The sequence below is a fragment of the Oncorhynchus mykiss genome, chromosome 20 (assembly GCF_057628025.1).
Source record: "Oncorhynchus mykiss isolate SJ-2025 chromosome 20, ASM5762802v1, whole genome shotgun sequence".
In the NCBI taxonomy this organism is placed as follows: domain Eukaryota; kingdom Metazoa; phylum Chordata; class Actinopteri; order Salmoniformes; family Salmonidae; genus Oncorhynchus; species Oncorhynchus mykiss.
In genome coordinates, this window is record NC_143041.1 from 6,483,608 (window position 1) to 6,507,206 (window position 23,599).

Genomic DNA, 23,599 nt, shown 5'->3' on the forward strand with positions numbered 1-23,599 from the left:
AATAAAGTAGCCTAGTTTTATATTTGAGTAATAGTCTTAAACATAAAAGTTCTTATTTTCCTCGTGCGTGTTTTATGTCATAAATATTTCAGCGCTATTTATTCCCTTTATTTGGAATGAGGCGGGGGAAATGTATCAAAATGTGGTTTTGGTTTGAGTTCATGAACTAGAAGTATTTAATCGTAAGAATAATTCATATATTTTATCCCAAAGTTATGTATTCATAATCATTAATTTAAAGGAAGTATCTTCTACTGGCGTCCCAAATGGCACCCTATTTAGTGCACTGCATTGGGAGTTGTGCCATTTGGAACTTAAAACTTCTATACAGCGCATTGACATGCACCCTTTAAATCACCGTCAACTGAAGGCACCAGAGTGTCAGGCAGCAGGGCCTTTGCCAGAGTCAACAACAAAGAGTGAAATATTGATAAACACGCGGAAGGAACTTTCCATCCAGACATCCACTGTGAACGCATGCTGGCTTTTATGTCCATAGTGACCCGACATCTGGGCTCTGATCTCAGAGAATTAAACGAGAAAATGGCTCACATTTCACGACAACCTAGTTGATGGATCACATAAAGACGTTGCCTAATAGTTGCCTTTTGTCTTCCACTTTACTATTGGAGGAGATCGAGGCTCTTCGTGTTCTGTACATTTCTAACGTGGATGGGGTCGATCCCTCAATGTTATTTGGTCGATCAAGTTCACTAGCCTACCGTCGGTTGCTAGGCCTGTAGTAGCGTAGTCTAAACAGGATGTAGTGGTTCCGCATGATTCAGGGGCTCTGGAATTATTCGGCTTTTTAGAATTGTATAGCCTAAATAAAAATGTGCATGTGCAAAAATATTTAAAAGATTTCTTGATTTGAATATTGTCTAGTAGGGCTAGTCTATATGGCCCAATGTTAAACACATACGAAAGAATGAACCCGAGTCAATTTAGCGTCTACAGGCTCCCATTAACAGAAGATACAGCCCTACAGAGATGCACTCCCGACTCCCGAAGGAGGACCGAGTTGATTCTTGACGGTATCATCTGGCTGACTCCCCCCGCGCTGCCTTAGTGTTTCTGGTCAGTCATGTAAAGTGGCCTACCTCTGTTGTCGTGGATTTACCTCCAATGCCTCGGTAATGTAGCATCATTTTGAAGTCACGTTTGGGCCTTTTAACAGATCCTGAGCACATTACTTGATCTTCTACGAAATGTTTTTGGGGCTTGTGAGATTGTCTCAAGACACAAAAACACTAAGTGTTGAAAAGATTTCAGTGACTCGAAAGTATGAAATTGTATAGCTAGGCTTATGCCTGTGTATGTTTATAGTGGCCTGTAAATGATCTAGCATACTCATCTCTGTATCCTTTGCAATGGGATGTGTATTTGACAAAATTGTTCAGGCTAAAGTAGGTTAGGTTTATCAGTTATTTTTCAGACTAAGAAATATAACTTATACAATAAGGTTTCCAGTACCTTCGGTGCTAGGACCTCTAATTAGTGTGATTTTGGATCGAATGTAGATGTCCTTTGAAGTTAAATTGATCCATTTTAGGGTTGTCATTGACTTGATATCTGCCGTGCAAAGTTGTTAAAATATTGCTGTAATTTAGACATGTTAAGATCTTTTTAAAATATATTTTTTAACAAAGATCATGATAAAAGCCTGATATAGAATAGCCTAAAGTAGTTTATTGTCCTCGGAGAATGGGTTTAGTTTTCTTGTACCATGCATCACAGAGTTTGTAGGCTGTTGGGCGGTGCGGCGGTCTGTGGGTTACTAGGCTACACCAGTTGCCCTTGCAATTAACGAAAAAAGACTTGATTGATTGACCAAATATTTGTCTAATTGACTTATTTATGAATAAAATGTTCACAAGTTCATGAGGTAGAGTATGAGTAGTTCATATTCATGAAGAAATAACACATTATACACATAACATTCATATCCATGTGAGAGTGAAAAAGTTCTCAAATATACAAATGCGTTTCTTTCCTCATGAATAGTCAGCCATCTTCAGCGCGAACAGACAGTTTGGGGACTTTTTGTCAAACTGGTTCGAAAGTTCCAGCACACACTGTTTTCGTTTAAAGTCGACATTTTTCTGCATATTTACATTGAATTTAGGACAACGTGGTCATTTCCGATGGCATACAAATAGTTTAATATTAACAAATAATAATATTAACAAATAATATACTGATAGGCCAAAGTCCTCTTCAATTGAATGAAGACATGCAATTCTTGCAAGAAAAAATATAACTCAAAAATCTAATTGGCATCATTTTGTTCTTGTTTTCGATGATAATAATAATAATGATAGGCTAGTAATAATAATAATAATCATCTTGTCGTTTTTGTAATACAACTGCTAATAATTAATGTGTTATTATCAATAATAAAGGTATGAATCATTATTATTCATTAATGACAACTTACGTTCACTGTAAAAAAATTAAGTGGCGAAGTCTACTATTCCTTTGATAACAACCGCTCATTTCTCCATCTAAAATGACTTGCAAGTTGATTTCACCAACGGTTCAACTTCATTATTGTCAAGCATATAGCTAATATCTTCTCCAAGTTCTCTGCCAAAACAATTGGGAAACGACATTGTTAAAACTGTTTTTTGTTATGAATACTAATTTGTAGCCTATATCTCGAAACATCTTTCTTGGAAAAGCTAAATCATCGAAAATATTTTTTTCTCCTTGAAAATATGGAAGAAAATGTTTCACTTCTAATGCAGCCTATATACCGTGCTTGGCACAATCGATGGCCCCGCCCCATATGTTTGGCAAAGCAGAAGATCTCTAACAGCAAAAATTATATTTGGTCATAATGAGTTTGAGATGACCACAAAGGTTATAAATAGGCCTATAACTTCACAGATATGCGCTTCAGTGATATGCATAATAAATCATTTATTCTCGTAGGCCTATAGGCTATATGACACAGAAGCAGAAAATAGTCCCCTACCCAATCCATTGTGTTAGTTAGTATACACATTAAATAATGCTCAAAGATAAAAAGGGAATAGCACAGCAGGTGGACTTCGCAGCTGCCTCACCAAAAATACAGTTTTAACTATAGAATTTCCCTAGTGATTATATAGAATACCGTTCGTCTCTTCATCCAATAAGAGCGTTTCATCTTTATGGCGAGAATCCCAACGCGAGCGCCCTCCCACACTCACCTGTGATAGGTCCGTTTCTACGAACAAACAACTGATTATTTAGCGTGCGTGAGTCAATTGGCCATGGTGATTGTCAATCAGATGTATCGGTACGCCCCCTCGTGCTGTAAAAGGTCTAGTCCTCGAGAGAAGGCTCAAAACTAGCAGTTGTTCGAAGGTTTGGCAACCGCGATGCGTGTGAAGAGAGACGGCTAGGGTGTGGAGTAGCACCACTGAAGTGCACCAGTCGTTCGTATCATTTTCCGAATTCTTTACTGTGGCTCTGGTGAATGACGATTATAGCATGCAATGACTTTGCACCAGTGGATACATCCGCTTTAGTTTATTTGCTTGCTTTATAAAATTGTCCGCTTTAAATGAATGGCATGTGCATTTTGCGAGGCTCCTTGATGTGCCATCGGGAGTGAGTGGTTTTGGCAATATGTGTCGCTGGAATATGGTATGCACTCGCAGGGCTTATGGAATATAGCCTGGTTTGTCACAATCTGTATGCGTTCTCATTCAGCCCGGTGAAAAATAAACTCTTTCTGCTCGGCATCATGTTTTTACTCTGGGTATATATGCTCTACTCCTGCGTGGGCTACTGTGCCACCATGCCAAGTTTGGTCGTGGACAATTACCGGGGAAAGGAGACAGGGTCTGTGGTCGGCAAAAGGATAGAGAATAACGGCAGAGTGGACCTCATGTCCAGACTGCTCCCTAGACCCCAACCCTGGGTGGATATAGAATCCGATTACGACGAACCCTCTGTCCGGACCTCCTCCAGAGACTTGCTCAATAACGATATAGACGCGTACAGAGGAGCGGAGGACTGGGACGAGATGAGGGGCGAGGGGCAGAGAGCTCCTGAGCCCGGTGCGATGTCAAGTTTCTCCAACGGATCAGGGAGCAAGAAGCTTCCCCAGGCGATCATCATCGGTGTAAAGAAAGGAGGGACGCGCGCGCTGCTCGAGTTCCTCCGCGTGCATCCAGACATCCGAGCTGTGGGAGCCGAACCGCACTTCTTCGACCGCAACTACGAGAATGGACTGGAGTGGTACAGGTAAATTAATCTACATTATATGCTCTCACATTCAATGTGCATTAAAGATGATAGGTTATCATACATACATCAATGATTCCCATAGATGAACCAGCGCTATACAAGAAACGGTGAGAGAATATGTATGACAGTCAAAGCTACTCATCCAGTTACTAGACGTTGACGTTCCAATAGTTGTCCATAGCAGCCTATTCCTTTCGTTTCGTTGTCTATATCTTCCACAAACATTATATTGGATGGCAAACGGTGGAGGGTTTCTTTGCATTATAACAGTCTAAAATGCACTTAGACTAGCATAGTTGATCATATTAAAATCACAGGAAAAGTTGTATCATCTTATATATCATAAAGCTAAAACCAGTACATAATTAAACAATGCAGTGTATGTAAAATTATTCGATAGTATAATTCAGGATAATTATATCTCTACGTTTTTATAATACGATTTGTATTAATCACATATCAAATAAAACGAAATATGTTCAAAAAGTCATTTTAGTTAGTTCCATAATGCATATTAATATGCCTAGATCATATCCTATTCGCTATTTGCCACATGCGTTTATTCTGCATAAATGTTTAGAGGTAACGTCAGTGACCATATTTACGGTAAGGTCAATAGAAAATATGATATCTATAATCTACAGTACAGACTATTATTCTAATAGATTTTTAGTTATGTATAATGGTATGGTGCTTTTCCAAACTCCAATCAGTTTTGGGGTCAACGTGGACATATAATCGAATATTCAAACATGCGTAAAACTGTGGGGTCATTGAATAGCATTAAGAGATAACAAATGCATATGTTTGTATTTTTATTTCTTCAGTTTATGATCCAGTAGTAGGCTAGAATATACCTGAATGAACATGCACTGTCTTAGTATCGCCTGGGCTGAGCCGTTTCCACGTCGTACAGTGGTCTCTATTGGACACAGTGCAATACTGCAAGTTAACGGGTTACTTTTCATAAATAATTAATTAAATAATTAGTGATTATAAACTGAATATAAGTTACTAATATGTCTATTATACTACAGTCTGAAAAGGTCAGGTAATGTGCAAGTTGTGAATTCGAGATCGATTAATTATTATTAGCCTTTTATTGGATGCCATATAGGCCCTAATATATTAGAAATAAGATGTGCTTGATTACTTTAATGATCAATTAAATTTGTTTGTATATTTCAAACTTTCAAATGTAAATAAATATGCAACGAACTTACTATTATAATTAGGCCTATTTGAGTTGGAAAAAAATGATGTTAAGCTTAAATACATTCTAAGCTAAGCGGATTTGTCCTAGCACTCTCCTTCAAAATGTATACATAATAAATGCACTCGAAAGTAACAGTAATCTACAACACAATAGCGCTGGGCTACTCGGAGAACAACAGTACAAAAAAAAAACGATTCAAACGTTTCTTAAGAGGGTATACTACCAACTAACCTTTATACCAGTCATTTACATTTTGAACGGATAATGAGTGGGAGGAGGACTAATACACTAGGCTAAGTAGGCTACTGTAGGATAATGAAAGAAAAACGTACCCCAGAATTAATTCAAAAGTAAATCAAACAAAATCCCACCAACAGTATATGAGCTATTCCTTGATCAACATTTGGAAATACATGACAAACCCCCTCCTATATAAGTCATGCATAATTAAACGTTATAAACAACGTGCTCTACCTCACGTTGGATTCTCTTAACTTAGCCTAGAAAAGTAATAGGGCCTATTAACATAATTTAGATGTCATATTCAGTATCATATTCAGCAACGACGACTGAGCAATGGCAACTCATATCGAATTCATATGAGTGGAACATTATGTAGCCTAATCCGTTTACCTGAATGAATTAGTCAAATGAAAACTTTAAAATAATGAAGTCAGTGCATGAAATGCAGCCAGCCTATGTGCGTTTTTAATTCCAGTTTAACATCGCAGTAAAATGCCGAAAATAGCGTAGCTGTTGAAGGTCTTTGCAGGAAAATCAGGGACCATGCATAGTGGTTGGTTTTCTCCTTGCTTAAACCCCGGGGACATTGCTTTAGTTTAAGGAGAGTTTCTCCATCTCTTTTCCCTGGACGGCGAGCAGAACTAATAGCTCATCTGACAAGTTGATAAAAACAATTGCATGCCCCTCTGAATAATCGGATTTGGTGCTGTGTGTAAAGAGCCGGGCTGTTAAATATGCGAGGCAGTTGAGGGCCCCCAACTAAAGTAGAGCAGTGAAATGAAAGAAAAGCGGAATGAGAAACCTGTGTGTATGGAGTGGGTGTCCGGCTATATGGATTTGATTCAAATAAAGACACTGTCTTTATGTTGAATTTATTATTCAGAGATCCAACATGAGCATTTGAATTGGCTTTGATAGCCTACAATTATTTATTAAACTTTGCACACTTTGAAATAAGTTATCCAAATGGTAAGCGCTAATTCTAGCTCATTTTATTTAGATTTCCCATGAACCCAATTTCCTCTTCATCATCGCATACTTTTAGAAAGAACAAACACGAGCAAAACGGAACATTGAGCAGTTAATGATAATGGTAATGAGGAAAATAGCTGCGGTGAATTCCTTTGGGTCGATGTTTCAACCCTCTCTCTGGCCGTTGTTTACAGAGAAAACACGACGCGAAGGTTGCCTGCTGGCGGGCACCGTGTGAGGAACGGATAGAATAAACACACATGACCCAGCGTTTTATCTGCGGTTCTGGCTGTGTGGCCCATAAACCCGTATCTGTACCTAGAATGAGGCTGGTTCTTAATTTAGTATTCTCCAGGCTTTTCTCAGGCCTCCGGTTATCCTTCAAATCTGCTCAAGAAATCATACCCTCCAGCCAAGCCTCTCTTTTGGCTTATCATTTGATGGGACAAGAGTAACAATATTGGAACACAGTGTAGTTTGATCTGTGGACAAATGTATGTTTAATATATCGGCCAACACACACACACACACACACACACACACACACACACACACACACACACACACACACACACACACACACACACACACTGTTCAGCTGAGCTTTTCCATCTAACCCAGTTTGTCAGAAAGCATCTCATGTTTTAGTAAGCTGTACTGACTTCCCCTCTCATGCAGTCACACATGTTGTGTGTCAAACACACCATGCCACGCTCAAATTCTATATCTGGGCACTGGTGTTTTTGCCCGAGACACAAACGCCACGCAAACAAAGTGAAGAGTTGTTTTGTTGCTTTCCCTCTGTCTGTCCTGCTCTTATATAACTTTATTATGTGAAACTCACACACATGTGGATGCTTTAACAGTAAGATAAGCAGGGTCAGTAAAACTGACCCAACCCCTACTGAAGTAAAGGAGAGTGTGTGTCAGAGTGAACCGGCTGGCTGTAGTTCTGAATGTAGTTCTCCCTGCATGCTGCTCATGGAGCGTTTTGATAAGCTTTCTTTTTTTGTCTTCAAGGAGAAGATCAACTAAATAAATGAAATCATACTTCATGATTACTACTCCTAACTTTCCCATTAGTGTCACATACTGGACTTTCCAAATGAGAGAGAGCTCACACCGGATGTATTTTGAAAGTCATAGATCTTGAAAACTTGATTGCTGACATATATCAACAATGGACTAATGAAACACATACCAAAAAAAATAGTTTTTGGGTGGAGTTTTCCGTTAAATCGTAGTTTATTGTTGCGTTATGTGTGGGCCATTTACAAAGTCTTTTGCAATAGTGTAAAGCGATCTTCTGACGCCACGATGTTTATTGACACAGTACTACTGTGCCTTCCACTCTTCTTCTCTGGCTAGTTTGCACCATCTTTGTCTCCGCGGGCTAATGGTCACACAAACGTAGCCTTGGAATTCACCAACTAAATGCAGCCCGGGAGAGAATAGAAAAGGAAAGAGAGTGGGAAGGAGAGGGCGCTGCAAAAGTAAAAGAGAATAGAGCAGTGATAACAGGATTATTGTGATTCTCTGATGTACTTTGACAGTTTTTATTTGGTGTCAAAGACAAAACACAAGGCTTGTGCAAGGGGGGCGCTTTGTATCAGGAGGTACACATTTCCACTGTGAGGTCATGCATGAACAGCCCCTAAGGAGTGTTTGTGAGAGAGAGAGAGAGCAGGTCAGGGCAGTCTGTGCTGTGTGGACCAACCAGTTCAATTGAGAACGAAGATACTGTATGCCCTGTCAGTTGAAAGTATCAGTGTTATACTTTCTGGAATAGAACATGGATCACTCATTGTTGTTCTACCCATAGATATCCTTCATTCCTAATTCTATGGTTCTGCCTTATTAGTTCCAAAGGTACTGTTAGCACCTGCTACAGTGTGATCGGAATGCCGATGAGTTGGCCGGTCCTTTCAGTTGGACTGTTTTCATTAGCTACTCAATGAATTCTTCACACTTTTTCAGTCTCTATTTCTTGCCATTTTACTGCACTGAACTCCCTGTTGCCTCCATCATGTCAACGTTTTTACATATTTTGTTATTTACAACAGCCTTTTTGTCGAGTTGATTTTAAATCTCCGTCATTCTGACAGTTTGCGGTGGTGTTACCTCCCTTTCTGTGTTCATATTCCATATAGATGTATTGGTCATGATGGGGCTCTGATATATCATTTATGGTTCTGTGGTTTGCTTATGGGTGATGGGCTTTCGTCTCAGCTGCCTGTCAGATCCATGCAGTAATGTACTGTGCTCGTTCACTGCTCCTCCCTAAGAGTGTTTTTATGGTTTAAGGAGTAGTTCTGAACACTTCTGGTCGCAAGGCTCCTAACTTTCACGCTCTCTATTTGGAGTCTGTCACTCTTGTGTGAATAACTGAGGAATGATCGATCTGTGCTTGTTCACTACATAATCACCATTCTCCCCAGAATCTCCCCATGAGAAAGATAATTGTTGAGCTTTGTTTGAACAAGATTTTCTCTTGAGTTTCTGGCAAACTTTTTGTCATGAAGAAATGTGGAGCCTTGCCTTGAACTGAAGTGCTTGGGGAAAGTTCAGCACTCCTTTGTTGACATGTACTATATTTGGTTAATGATTGTGCTTATGATACACTACATGGTCAAAAGTATGTGAACGCCCCTTCAAATTAGTGGATTAGGCTATTTCAGCCACACCCATTGCTGACAGGTGTATACATTTGAGCACACGCCCATGCAATCTCCATAGACAAACATTGGTTGTAGAATGGCCTGCATTGATGAGCTCAGTGACTTTCAACGTGGCACCTTCATAGGATGCCACCTTTCCATCAAGTCAGTTCGTCAAATTTCTGCCCTGCTCGAGCTGCCCCGGTCAACTGTCGGTGCTGTTATTGTGATGTGGAAATGACTAGGAGCAACAACAGCTCAGTCACAAAGGGGTGGGGTATACAAACTCACAAAATGGGAACAGAGTGCTGAAGCGTGTATGGTGTAAAAATCACCTGTCCTTGGTCGCCACACTTACTACAGAGTTCCAAACTGCCTCTGGAAGCAATGTCAGCACAAGAACAGTCAGTCGGGAGCTTCATGAAAGCAGCCACACACAAGCCTAAGATCATCATACGCAATGCCAAGCGTCAGATGGAGTGGTGTAAAGCTCGCCGCCATTGGACTCTGGAGCAGTGGAAATGCATTCTCTGGAGTGATGAATCAAGCTTCACCATCTGACAGTCCGATGGACACATCTGGGTTTGGCGGACACCAGGAGAATGCTACCTGCCCCTATGCATAGTGCCAACTGTAAAGTTTGGTGGAGGAATAATGGTCTGGGGCTGTTTTTCATGGTTTGGGCTAGGCCCCTTAGTTCCAGTGAAGGGAAATCTTAATGCCACAGCATGACATTCTACATGATTATGTGTTTCCATCTTTGTGGCAACAGTTTGGGGAAGGACCTTTCCTGTTTCAGTATTACAATGCCGCCGTGCACAAAACGATGTCCATACAGAAATGGTTTGTCGAGATCAGTGTGGAAGAACTTGACTGGCTTGAACAGAGCCTTGACCTCAACATCATTGAACACCTTTGGGATGAATTGGAATGCCGACTGCGAGCCAGGCCTAATCGCCTAACATCAGTGCACGACCTCACTAAGGCTCTTGTGGCTGAATGGAAGCAAGTCCCTGCATCAATGTTCCAACTAGTGGAAAGCCTTCCCAGAAGAGTGGAGGCTGTTATCGCAGCAAAGGGGGTACCAACTCCATATTAATGCCCATGGTTTTGGAATTAGCTGTTCGACGAGGTGTCCACATACTTTTGGCTATGTAGTGTGCTTGTAAAATGTCACTTTTATTATTGCACATTATGAAATTAGGGCTGTTTAATGTGATATATAAGCTGAAATAGTTGATCCTTGAGACCGCAAAAGATCACCAACATGGATGGGCTTTCTCAGCCATGCCAAGTTAATCTGGCTGCTGTTTTGTTTGCAGTGGTTGATCAAAGGTTATGCTTCAGTCTTCTGTTAAAGGAGTAGTTGGACTGAAATGGCGCCATCCCTGAGTGGGGTGTCTTTGTGGGCCGGTGAACCTTTGTATCCCTCCACCCTGTGATAAAGAACCAAAGAAAAAAACGCACTTAATGGCAGCTAGTGTCGGTTAGCTAGCTAGGGCCTGCTTAGAAGCTCCACCACAACAAATGGACAAGTGGAGCATTGTTCAAAAGGGGAGTTTCAGAGGGGGTCAAAAAATCCTGTTGCGCTATCAAACTGGAGATGGCTGCGAAAGGAAGTCAGTCAGTGTAAAGTTGTTATCTATGGGCCTGCCGGTCCCCCCCCCCCCCCCCCAGCTCCCTGCTTCCAGAGACCAGACAGGGGCTTCTGTCCGTGTCAACGACAGTTCTGGTTGGATGCCTCTTCTTTTTAACTCCTCACCCCAGGAGCACCCCTGTTTCCATATAGGTGACGTGACCCTACACATCTGCTCTCCACTGACCTTTCCCTCCTTCCTCTCACTGGCAGGCAGAATGTAAGAAAGGCCACCTGGTTGTAGTGCCACACTGGCAAAGTTCAAAATAACATCATCAACAACAAAATGTCAATTGAATGTGTGCTGTCCAAAAAATAAAGACTAAATGGAGAATGAAGGAGTCAACCAGTTTCACAGAGTCTTCTCCTGTAATGACTTACAGTAGGGCTTTTATATTCAGCTGTATACTCTTCTTCTCAAGTCAAAAGAATGCTCAACACACACAGAGATGGACACCATACACACACAGATGACACAGAGCCTTGTCCCTGGGTCCTTAGGGAGTGGTGTGTATTGATTAGTCAGGCCTGATTGGAGGTAAAGCGTGTGGAAAGGTTAGATGGGTTAAGGGCCTTTGACTGGGGTTTAGTGTGGCTGTGTGCTGACTGACAGGGTCTGTGTGCTGACCATCTGCAGAGCAGGAAAACGCTTCTGTACCCTACAGGGCTACTGGACCCTACAGGGCTACAGGTCCACACAGGGAAATACAGTTAGTTATGTTGATTTAGAGACTAACCTGCTAAGAGCATCCCCTGTCAACACAGGAAAACATGATTTGTTATGTCGATGTATAAACCAACATGCTGATTTAAGGAGCCCGACTTTTCAACTGTCCAACTGTGAGATAGGAAATATATTCACTATAAGAGTTTTGTCTGATAAAGTCATTGACAGACAGTACAATATCTGAAATCTTCTGTGAAACCTCCCAACTGGAGATGGATGCTATTATGTTGTAGTTATAGCTAGAGAGGAATGTTGACTCTGTGGCGATCTGATACTTTGGCGCTGTGATGGCTTCCTGTATCCTTGCCCTGGCCTTCCCTACCTCCACAGCTCCCCTCTTCAGGGGCCAACATGGCCGACCAGCCAACCGTACCGCTGACAGCAGGTTGACATCCCCTCCTCAAAGAGCGGGAGCCGCAAACATAAAAACAAGTCGCTCGAAACCATTCCTCTGTGTTGGGTAAGCTTCCCCAGCGGTCCCAAATGAGAGCAGATTATTTTCTTTATGGTCAGGCTTCAACCCTCAGCCCTGGCTGCCCACCCCCCCGTTCTTCTCCCCCACCACCCCAAAACAACCTCTTTTATGAACCTCCTTTCTCCATTCTTCAGCTGTGCGCTCCGCCTATTGGCAAATAAGAATAGTGTCACATGTCGTGCTCTGTTCGCCCGATCCTGGGCGGGTCTCCCTGCAGGCCTCAGTGACCACGAGTGGTCAGCACGGAAGGGGAGAAGAGGCCCTCGCTCCCCGCTGCCTAAGCTGGCATGGCCCTACCGAATGGAGGGGAGAATAGGGAGAGACTGGGGGTGGATGAGGTGGAGGTGGGGGCTGGATGCTGGAGAAAGGCAGCTTTGAGCATTCATCCCCAAATTACCACCAGCTAATTGTGAAAGGGGTGACCTGTGGAAAGGGGAGTGGCAGCTAGCTAGCGCAGCACTGTGGTGGCCTAGTGGCCCATGTGAGTGGCCCATTCAGCACTTCCCACAAAAGTGGGGGGAAGATGGCCGCCGCAGCAGGAACCTACTGCTAGAACTATGGATACAGGAACTCAGTGTCACACACACACACACACACACACACACACACACACACACACACACACACACACACACACACACACACACACACACACACACACACACACACACACACACACACACACACACACAAAATTAAGTTTGAAAAACTCTGACTATTGTATACGCTCATTCATTCACTCTGGCGGAGGAGAGGAGACACTTGTGTGTCTGTCTGTTGATGCCATTTTTGTTCTCCCTTTTGAGAAATAATTTATGTATTCCCCCCAGAGCTGGAGTCAAAGCAAGACAAGGAAGGCAATGATGAAAAGAGTTGGGAGAAGAAGAAATAATCAAAAAAGAAGAAGAAAAGAAGCTATGGTCTTCTGAGATAGTGATGTTTTCCCCCTCTCTCTTTCTCTCTCCTATAGGCCCTTGTGTACTGACCCTCCTTCTGTGCCACTAGTGAATTGGGTCCTATTTAACGAGGTGATAATTTGGATGTGGGAACACATGTCAGAGCAATACCAGACCTCCCTCCTGAGTTAACGCTCATTCATTGCTGCTAAATAAACACTGTTTGGCACATTAAAAGAGCCCAGGGGCTTGGAATTAGAGAAAAAACACACACAAGCGTTCCTATGCGTTGTTAATCATTAGCCTCCTTCTTACTCAATTTTCCTTCCAACACCATGGTCAGTCAGTGTTCTGTTGGTATCGCTCCCCCAGATATTGAGAGATGAGAGAGTGGTAGGTGAGAAAGGGGTGGGCGTAAAGTGGAGGAGGGTGAGGAGAAGGAGAAAGCGATGACATTAGACCTGGACTTGTCCCAGGTATTAAGTCTCGGTTGTCCCCATTAAGGTGTGGGTAGGTGTGGCAGTGGATGGGGCTGCGTGTGGTGCTCAAACCAGGGCTGGGGCTGTGAGAGAGAAAGTAAGAGTTGGGTAGTGGAGACTAGGAGGCCCCCTGAGGTGTTCTATTAACCCTTGGCCATAAAAGAGCACAGCTCATTAGGAGCCCTGAGTGGTCTCCCTCTCTCTCACTCTCTCTCACTCTCACTCTCTCTGTATGTCAATGGGCCTCAGAGGAGAACAGTGAGAATAGCTCAGCTCCAAGGCAACCCAGCAAGCCAAACCCAGGGGACAAACTCCCTCTGGCTCTCTCTCATTCTTTTCCACTCTGTCTATTTTGTCTCTATCTTGTCTTTCCTACTGATCGAAGGTACTGGGTGTTTGGAGCTTGTACTCTTCGCTTGTGGAATTATAAAGCTATACAATAGCAGTTGTCCAAACTGAACATTTCACGTAAAAAGTTCAGAGAAATCATTTTACGCTGCAGCCAGGTGTGCACCTTTTATCTGCAAATCTCCACCAGAACAATTTGATTATGTCAGCTATGCGTAAATGGCTGTAAAGGAGTCAGGTGCAGGAGAGCAGATGTGGTGTAGCCTTTTATTTAGGCGAACCAAAAACACACGGCAAAGTGAACACGGAATAACAATATGGGTTAACATAACCCAGCGCAACAGACTAACCTGCGCAATACATGAAACAGAATAAACAATAGCACACAAAGACATGAGGGAAACAGAGGGTTAAATACACAACACATAATGAGGGAAATGAGAACCAGGTGTGTGGGAAAACAAGACAAGACAAATGGAAAATGAAAAATTGTTCAGCTATGGCTAGAAGACCGTCGACGTCGACCGCCGAGCATCGGCCAAACAAGGAGAGGCATCGAGTTCTGTAGAAGTCGTTACAGATTATGTGTTAAAGAAATACACAAATAAGATATGGCATGGGTATTAAACCGGGGGTCCGCTTAGATATTGCAGGGGGTCCGCAATTTATATATATATATATATATATATATATATATATATATATATATTTATACAGTACCAGTTAAAAGTTTGGACACACCTACTTATTCCAGGGTTTTTCTTTATTTTTACTTCTTTTATTTTTACTAAATAACACAAATGGAATCATGTTGTAACCAAAAAAGTGTAAAATAAAAATATATTTTATATCTTAGATTCTTCAAAGTAGCCACCCTTTGCCTTGATGACAGCTTTGCACACTCTTGGCATTTTCTCAACCAGCTTCACGAGGTAGTCACCTGGAATGCATTTCAATTAACAGGTGTGCCTTGTTAAAAGTGGATTTGTGGAATTTATGTCTTTCTTAATGCGTTTGAGCCAATGAGTTGTGTTGTGACAAGGTAGGGTTGGTATACATAAGATAGCCCTATTTGGAAAAAGACCAAGTCCGTATTATGGCAAGAACAGCTCAAATAAGCAAAGAGAAATGACAATCCATCATTACTTTAAGACATGAAGGTCAGTCAATCTGAGAAATTTCAAGAACTTTGAATGTTTCTTCAAGTGCAGTCAAGCGCTATGATACAACTGGCTCTCATGAGGACTGCCACAGGAAAGGAATACCTACAGTTACCTCTGGAGCAGAGGATAAGTTCATTAGAGTTAACTGCACCTCAGATTGCAGGCCAAATAAATGCTTCACAGAGTTCAAGTAACGAATGCATCTCAACATCAACTGTTCAGAGGAGAATGTGTGAATCAGGCCTTCATGATCAAATTGCTGCAAAGAAACCACTACTAAAGGACACCATAAGAAGAAGAGACGTGCTTGAGTCAAGAAACACGAGAAATGGACATTAGGCTGATGGAACTCAGTCCTTTGGTCTGATGAGTCCAAATTTGAGATTTTTGGTTCCAACCACCGTGTCTTTGGGAGACGCAGAGTAAGTGAACAGATGATCTCCACATGTATGGTTCCCACCGTGAAGCATGGAGGAGGAGGTGTGATGGTGTGGAGGTGCTTTGCTGGTGACACTGTCAGTAATTTATTTAGAATTCAAGGCGCACTTAACCAGTATGGCTACCACAGCATTAGGCAGCGATACGCCATCCCATCTGGTGTGCGCTTAGTGGGACTATCATCGTTTTTCAACAGGACAATGACCCAAAACACACCTCCAGGCTGTGTAATGGCTATTTGACCACTGAGAGTGATGGAGTACTGCATCAGATGACCTGGCCTCCACAATCCCTCGACCTCAACCCAATCGAGATGGTTTGGGATGAGCTGGACTGCAGAGTGAAGGAAAAGCAGCCAACAAGTGCTCAGCATATGTGGGAACTCCTTCAAGACTGTTGGAAAAGCATTCCAGGTGAAGCTGGTTGAGAGAATGCAAAGAGTGTACAATGCTGTCATCAATGTAAAGGTTGGCTACTTTGAAGAATCAAAAATCTAAAATAGATTTTGATTTGTTTAAGACTTTTTTGGTTACTACATGATTCCATGTGTGTTATTTCATAGTTTTGATGTCTTCAATTTTATTCTACAGTGTAGAAAATGAAAAAATAAAGAAAAGCCTTTGAATGAGTAGGTGTCTCCAAACTTTTGACTGGTACTGTATATGTATTTATTTAAATGTTTTAATGAATATAGCTAGCAACAACAGAATCAACACATTTGGATTTTCATATCTACAGTAGCAAAGAGGAGAATAACGAAGTGTTCTGGCTAAGGCTGACATATTTCCCTGGCTGGGCCCATTTCTCAAATGTCTTTTTAAAATCTGCCTCTTTCTCTTTTTTTCTCTCAAACGACTTGTCTTTCTGGCGAGTGGAGAGCGAGTGGATAGAGTTTCGTTGCAAACCATGAGGCCCTCGCTAGAGACAGCGGAGGGCCAAAAATGAAAACATTTGTCATCTTGCTCCCAACGTTTCTCCGACATCCAAATGAAATAATGAAACCTTGAAATTGCACTCCACCTTGGACATCAATGCTGGGCGGTAACTTGAACTAGCAGCAGTAGAAAGGGTTAACAACGTGGGTCCCGGCTCGCTCACTGTACTTTCAGCAATTATCTTGTCTTCGAGATGCACTGAGATATCAAAGCAGACAATATCTAGGCTATCATCCAAGACAGAGCTTTAGAATTGCCTGAGGATGCAGGAGCACAACAACACTGCTGTCATTCTTCTCCTCACAAATGAACAGTTTAATTTCACTACTGGAACTATCGCTACACAATTTTGCTAATTATACGTTAGCCAGAAAGACGGCTTGTCTTAAGGATTTTGTAAACCATTAACCTACACCACAGCTGTACTGTCTGGGAATAAGGGAGGAGAGACATGTAATGGTACACACACACACGCACGCACGCACACACGCACACACACACACGCACAAGCACGCACACACACGCACACACGCACGCACGCACACACACACACGCACACACACACGCACGCATGCAAGCACGCACACACACACACACACACAAACACACAAACACGAATATAGATCCGTGTACACTGACTGACGGGAGGAAATCCCCTCTTTGTAGCTCACCTGCCTTCAAAAAGTCCTCAGGCAGTTACGGATGACAGGCAATTCAAACAAGATGCAAAGTAGCTTTGTGTGTATATATATATATATATATATATATATATATATATATACTATACTTTTGACTGTTACTATATATATATATATATATAGTAACAGTCAAAAGTTTGGACACACCTTTTCATTCAAGGGTTTTTCTTTTACAATTGTATACATTGTACACTGATAGTGAAGACATTAAAACTATGAAATAACACAAATGGAATAATGTTGTAACCAAAAAAATGTTAAAGAAAAATATATTTTATATCTGAGAGTCTTCAAAGTAGCCACCCTTTGCCTTGATGACAGCTTTGCACACTCTTGACATTTTCCCAACCAGCTTCATGAGGTAGTCACCTGGAAAGCATTTCAATTAACAGGTGTGCCTTGTTAATTTGTGGAATTTCTTTCCGTCTTAATGCGTTTAAGCCAATCAGTTTTAAGCAAAGAGAAACGACAATCCATCATTCCTTTAAGACATGAAGGTCAGTCAATGTGGAAAATTTCTTCAAGTGCAGTCACAAAAGCCATCAAGCGCTATGATGAAAATGTCTCTCATGAAGATCCCCACAGGATTGGAAGACCAGCACTTCTGCCATAGAGGATAAGTTAATTAGAGTTACCAGCCTCAGAAATTGCAGACCAATAATTGTTTCACAGAGTTCAAGTAACAGACACATCTCATCATCAACTGTTCAGAGAATATTGCATGAATTAGCCCATGGTCGAATTCCTGCAAAGAAACCACTACTAAAGGAGAGACTTGCTTGGGCCAAGAAACACGAGCAATTGTCATTAGACCGGTGGAAATCTGTCCTTTGGTCTGATGAGTCCAAATTTGAACATTTTGGTTCCAACCGCCGTGCCTTTGTGAGACACAGAGTAAGTGAACAGATGATCTCTGCATGTGTGGTTCCCACCGTGAAGCATGGAGGAGGAGGTGTGATGGTGTGGGGATGCTTTGCTGGTGACACGGTCAGTGATTTATTTAGAATTCAAGGCACACAATCAGAATGGCTACCACAGCATTCTGCAGCGATACGCCACCCCATCTGGTTTGTGCATAGTTGGACTATCATTTGTTTTTCAACAGGACAGTGACCCGAAACACATCTCCAGGCTTAGTAGTGGCTATTTGACCAAGAAAAAGAGTGATGGAGTGCTGCATCAGTTGACCTCTCCTCCACAATCACCTGACCTCAACCCAATTGAGATGGTTTGGGATGAGTTGGACCACAGATTGAAGGAAAAGCACCCAACAAGTGCTCAACATGTGTGGTAACTCCTTTAAGACTGTTGGAAAAGCATTCCAGGTGAAGCTGGTTGAGAGAATGCCAAGAGTGGGCAAAGCTGCCATCAATGCAAAGGGTGGCTACTTTGAAGAATCAAAAATCAAAAATAGATTTTTGGTTACTTCATGATTCCCTATGTGTTATTTCATAGTGTTGATGTCTTCACTATTATTCTAAAGTGTATTCTAAAGTGTAGAACCCTTGAATCAGTATGTGTGTCCAAACCTTTGTCTGGAACTGTTTATATGTGTATTGTATATATGTGTGTGTGTCTCTAGGGGATGGTGGTGGTGACATGTATGTTCTTCTATAGTCCGTTTCATCTTTTGTTCATCCTAGCTGTATCTAGATCAGAGAGTCATATCTGTATCTAGATCAGAGAGTCATATCTGTATCTAGATCAGAGAGTCTTATCTGTATCTAGATCAGAGAGTAAAATGTTCTTTGGAGCATGTCAAATACCTTCAAAAACTGCTTCTGGTGCGGCACGCACGCAAACACACATCTGAACGACCCCATGATACTGATGAGGCCTGAGTCTACAAGGTGACTGGTGATGGTGATGCTGGAGTTTGTGGCTGCCTCAGGGGTCACCAGCGGGTCTGCTAACACCTTTAACAAACACCCACAGCAAACACAACATAACACACTGATCACAGAGGATTACCAGCACTAAGCAAACTCGGGGTCGGGCTCCTGAGTGGCTGCAGCGGTCTAAGGCACTGCATCTCAGTGCAAGAGACATCACTACAGTCCCTGGTTCGAATCCAGGCTGTATCACATCTGGCCGTGATTGGGAGTACATTAGGGCGGCGCACAATTGGCCCAGCGTCATTGTAAATAAGAATTTGTTCTTAACTGACTTGAATAAAGGTTAAATTAAAAAAATAATAATACAGACCCAGCACTGGATTACAGCTAGTGTTTGTGTGTGTGTACCTGCAGTGGAACCCTGTGTGCCCAGAGTAGATGTACTTGTTGTCATGGCCCACTCCCGAAGTGTACACCTTGTGTTGTATCTCGTCAATCCAAGTGTTGAGGTGTCGCGTTGCCATTCTAAAAGGAATTGTGAAATACAATGACCCTTTTGGCATAGCTAGTCTTCATTCCTCCCTCTTCAGTGGAAAGTACTACTGAAAATGGCAGCAGCTCAGGGTAGGGACTAGGGTTGCATCCCAAGTGGCATCCTATTCCCTATGGCATCCTATTCCCTATGTAGTTCACTACTTATGACCAGGGTCAATAATATTCCCAATGTAGTGCACTACGTATTTGACCAGAGCCCTATGGCCCCTGGTCAAAAGAAGTGCCCTACATTGGGAATAGAATGCTATTTGGTACATAACCTCGGTGGGCAGAATGTGTAAAGCATGAGAGGAGGAAGTGAAGGCAGCACTTTCTACCCCCACCCCCCCGCCACCCTGTTCCCCCACCATCTTAACTGTTTTATTTATACCACATGGAGAGCTGCCTCTCCTTGCACCATGGTCTTGTTATTAACACTCAGTAATTCCGCTCAGCCTGCATGGCCACAGGCATGTACCTCGATGCGGGCCCTCCAAGCAGAAAGATGTCACATTCTCACTGTTATTTGTCCTTTCAGAGGTACTGAATAGCAACAAATAAACCCAAAACAGACCGTGTAGCAAATCTTGAGTTATAGAATTGAGTGATTTGTGTGTGTCATGCTGCAGGGATGGTAACCCATCACAAAGGAACCACTGTGGTTGTGAGAGAGGTTTCTGGAGCACTCTAACCTCATTTAAGTGTTTTCAGTTCAAAAACAGAGATTCCAAATGGCACACTATTCCCTTTATAGTGCACTGCTTCTGAGCAGTCCATGATCAAAAGAGGTGCATTATAAAGGGAATAGGGTGCCATTTGGAATGCAACCAAGTATCTGAAGCTGGCGGTTACAGTAGTACAGTGTTGGCGTGTCGTTTTGACACTTTGCCTGACATACAATACCTAACTCTGTATGGGTCGTTTAGTTTCTGTTTATTTACTCTTCTCTGCTGGTGTCCGATGTTCCCTCCAAGAACCAGGCTGGTCCTTAGCCTAAACTAAAACCATGGAGTTGGACCAAACCAAACCGCATGGCCTGGGCCAAACTCACACACACACTAGCAGTAAAACATTTTTTTATAAGATTGCAACTTTGTTGGCATATTTCTCCCAGTGAGTACAGTGATGTATGGGGCCATTTAGGTTAACTGTTTGTTAACGTTGAAGCCAAAATGATATTATTTATATGGGATGCTCTGAGAGTCTGACTCCTGAAAGACGAAAGAGGGTTGAGAGAGGCTGGGCTCAGCCACCCAGGTCAGTGTGTCTGGGACGATTCGCCTATCTACATTATTCATCTCCCCTCTTCAGTAGACAGCTCAGACGGCCTCTTCCAGGGGCTTCCACGCTCCATCAGTGTGTGTGTCTGTGTGTTTGTGTGTGTGTATGTGTGTATCCAACCCGACATCTCACAGGGATCCAGTGGCTCCATTTATTCAGTGAGGTCTGTTAATGTGTAACTCCAGGCCTGGATGGAAAGCACCTTGACAATCTGAAGAGGGGCTTCTTCTCAAGGCTTAATGGTCCTTTAGTATCAAATAGGATTCATCCCACAGTCAGCATGAGTTATTTACTAACAAACAGTCACAAATAGAGACAGCACACACACACACAATCAAGAGAATGCACACATGCACACACACACAATCAAGAGAATGCACACATGCACATTCACTCCTGGCCCTTAGGTTAAGAGGAGATCCCTGGATCTTTTCATACAGGAAATGAGCTGTCAAGAAACTCTAAGTGGCCACATACCAGAACCTACCATCCACGCCTCTCCCCTACTCTCCTCTCCTCTCCTCTCCTCTCCTCTCCTCTCCTCTCACTCTCTCAGTATGGATCTAGTGCCTCTGCCATAAACCGTCACTTTATTATTTTGAATTTATAGCCAAAGCCTTGCTCTGCGGTTAAATACTCTGGGCTCAGTGGGGTATATTTCATAACGTCTGGCTTCTGTGTGTGTGTCTCAACACTGCTTTGGGAATATGTATGTAGTGGGCCAGGAGTGTTGTGCATGCCTGCCTGTCTGCTCAGTCTGTGGCATCCACAGTATGTGTGTGTGTGTGTGTTTATATTTCAATCTCATTTCATAGACAGACTAGCTTCTCCTGCTGGACAATTACAAACAGACTGTAGTACATTACTTTCAGAACCCTATAGAGGCTTCATAATGTGCTTATTTACCAGTCAGAGATTCACAAGCTGTTGAATTTGTTCAAATTAGACTTGGAAGAAAATATACTTTCCATTGTTGAATGGATCCTTCATCATCCTTGCATTGATAAATGGTGTTTTTGAAAACAACCAGTCTAACTATGCAGAATGAGTATCTGGTATGCATTCAGAACAGAGGGAGGGGCTCCAACAGAGTACTCAATAGACCACTTTAAGCGTAGACTTAATTGCTAGTCAGCCAGTTGTCGAGAACAGGGGTTAAACCTCCAAACTTTGTGGCCAGTCAAGGAACAAGTGGGCCTCAAGATGTCTATCTTACACCGCAGAAGAGTCTTTGTTTTTTAGCCGACGACTTTGTAGCCACATCTCTCCTCTACTCCCGTTCATCTGAAGACCTTGGGTGAGAGGTTGGAAGAAAAGAAAGAGAGTCTTTCAAGTGCTTCTTTCCTTCATTTTCTCCATCTCTCTCTGTCTCCTCCTGTGAAGTGTCACTTAGCTTCTCTCAGATCTCCAGGCTGGTCTCTGAGCGGTTTGGGGACTGCTACTGATCAATAGCCTATAGAGTATTGGGAGAGGAGGTAAGTGTTTGTAGTGGCTATCCAGGAAGTAATTAATAAGTTCAGAAAGCATTACAAGGAAGTATTACCAAGTGGGAGGACTCAGTGCTCTAAATGGGCAGAAGTTTTTCACCTGATAAGCTGCAACAGTAGAATTCTGAGAATAATTATAATTATTTGATTATATATATTTTTTAAAATGTTATTTTCTTTAACTAGGCAAGTCAGTTAAGAACAAATTGTTATTTACATTGACGGCCTTCCCCGACCAAACCCGGACGACACTGGGCCAATTGTGTACCACCCTATGGGACTCCCAATCACGGCCGGATGTGATACAGCCTGGATAGGTGACTCAGCGTTGGTGAGCCATCTTGAGGTGAATCACATGGAGAGTAGACTGTCTTTGGTTTTAGCTATCACCTAGCTTTAGTACTCAAAGTCTGGAAATGATTGGGCGATTAGCTTTGATTTGTTTTGACTTCGGGTCTTCGGGTTAATTTAAACAGCTCTACAGCTACTTAGAGCCTAAGCTGTTTGTGTGTGTCTTGTGTTGGTGTTATCTCTATGGGGAGCAGGTCTAATCAACAACTTAAGGTGTGCATCAGTCTCTCCTGTCCTTAGTGGACGAGAACTATCTCTCTTGATTTGCCTTCACACAAATGATCCTACAAGGGATGGACACCTTGACTAACAAAGACTTCACATGCAGTGACATACAACCAATGCCACCTGTATCATATAGACACCAAATAGGGAACACCAAGACAGGGCAACTTTTCTCTCTTCTGTCAATTAAACAGACCGGTGGTCATTTTGTTGCGGCTGTTACAGATGCACTCGTTCAATGGAAACAGAGGCAGCCTCTTATCGTCCAATCAAACGTGACAGAAGATAGAGAGACAGAAATAACCCCTGTCTTGTCTGCATTTATCTGTGTGTGTGTGTGTGTGTGTGTGTGTGTGTGTGTGTGTGTGTGTGTGTGTGTGTGTGTGTGTGTGTGTGTGTGTGTGTGTGTGTGTGTGTGTGTGTGTGTGTGTGTGTGTGTGTGTGTGTGTGTGTGTGTGTGTGTGCGCGCGCGCGTGCGAGTGCGAGTGTGTTTACTGTATCTGTGATGGGTTGTGGGCCGTTAAACGCAGGCCACAGGGCCACTCCAGTCCCCCGTTTGAAGTTGGCATGCAAAGAGGGCTTCTGCTTTGTGTCTTATCACTGTTTGGCGTCCCTTTCAACTTGGAAAGAAAACCCTTCGACGGAGGACAGAGAGAGAGAGAAAGGGGAGAGATAGAGAGAGGGGAGAGATAGGGAAAGGGGAGAAAAAGAGAGGGGGAGAGAGAAAGGAGTAGAACCAGCAGCTGAACCGCTTTGTAAAGTGA

General features: G+C 42.6%; 1 protein-coding gene across 1 annotated transcript in view; it reads left to right on the top strand.

Annotated features, from left to right (window-relative positions):
• The first annotated feature begins 3,345 nt into the window (after positions 1-3,345).
• LOC110499244 (heparan sulfate-glucosamine 3-sulfotransferase 3B1b) overlaps positions 3,346-23,599 on the top strand; it is a 28,413-nt gene continuing 8,159 nt past the window's right edge. Inside the window, exon 1 of the mRNA XM_021576251.3 lies at positions 3,346-4,236. Within this exon, the coding sequence (XP_021431926.2) occupies positions 3,653-4,236 (584 nt within the window). The 5' untranslated portion in view covers positions 3,346-3,652. The remainder of the gene's footprint in view (positions 4,237-23,599) is intronic.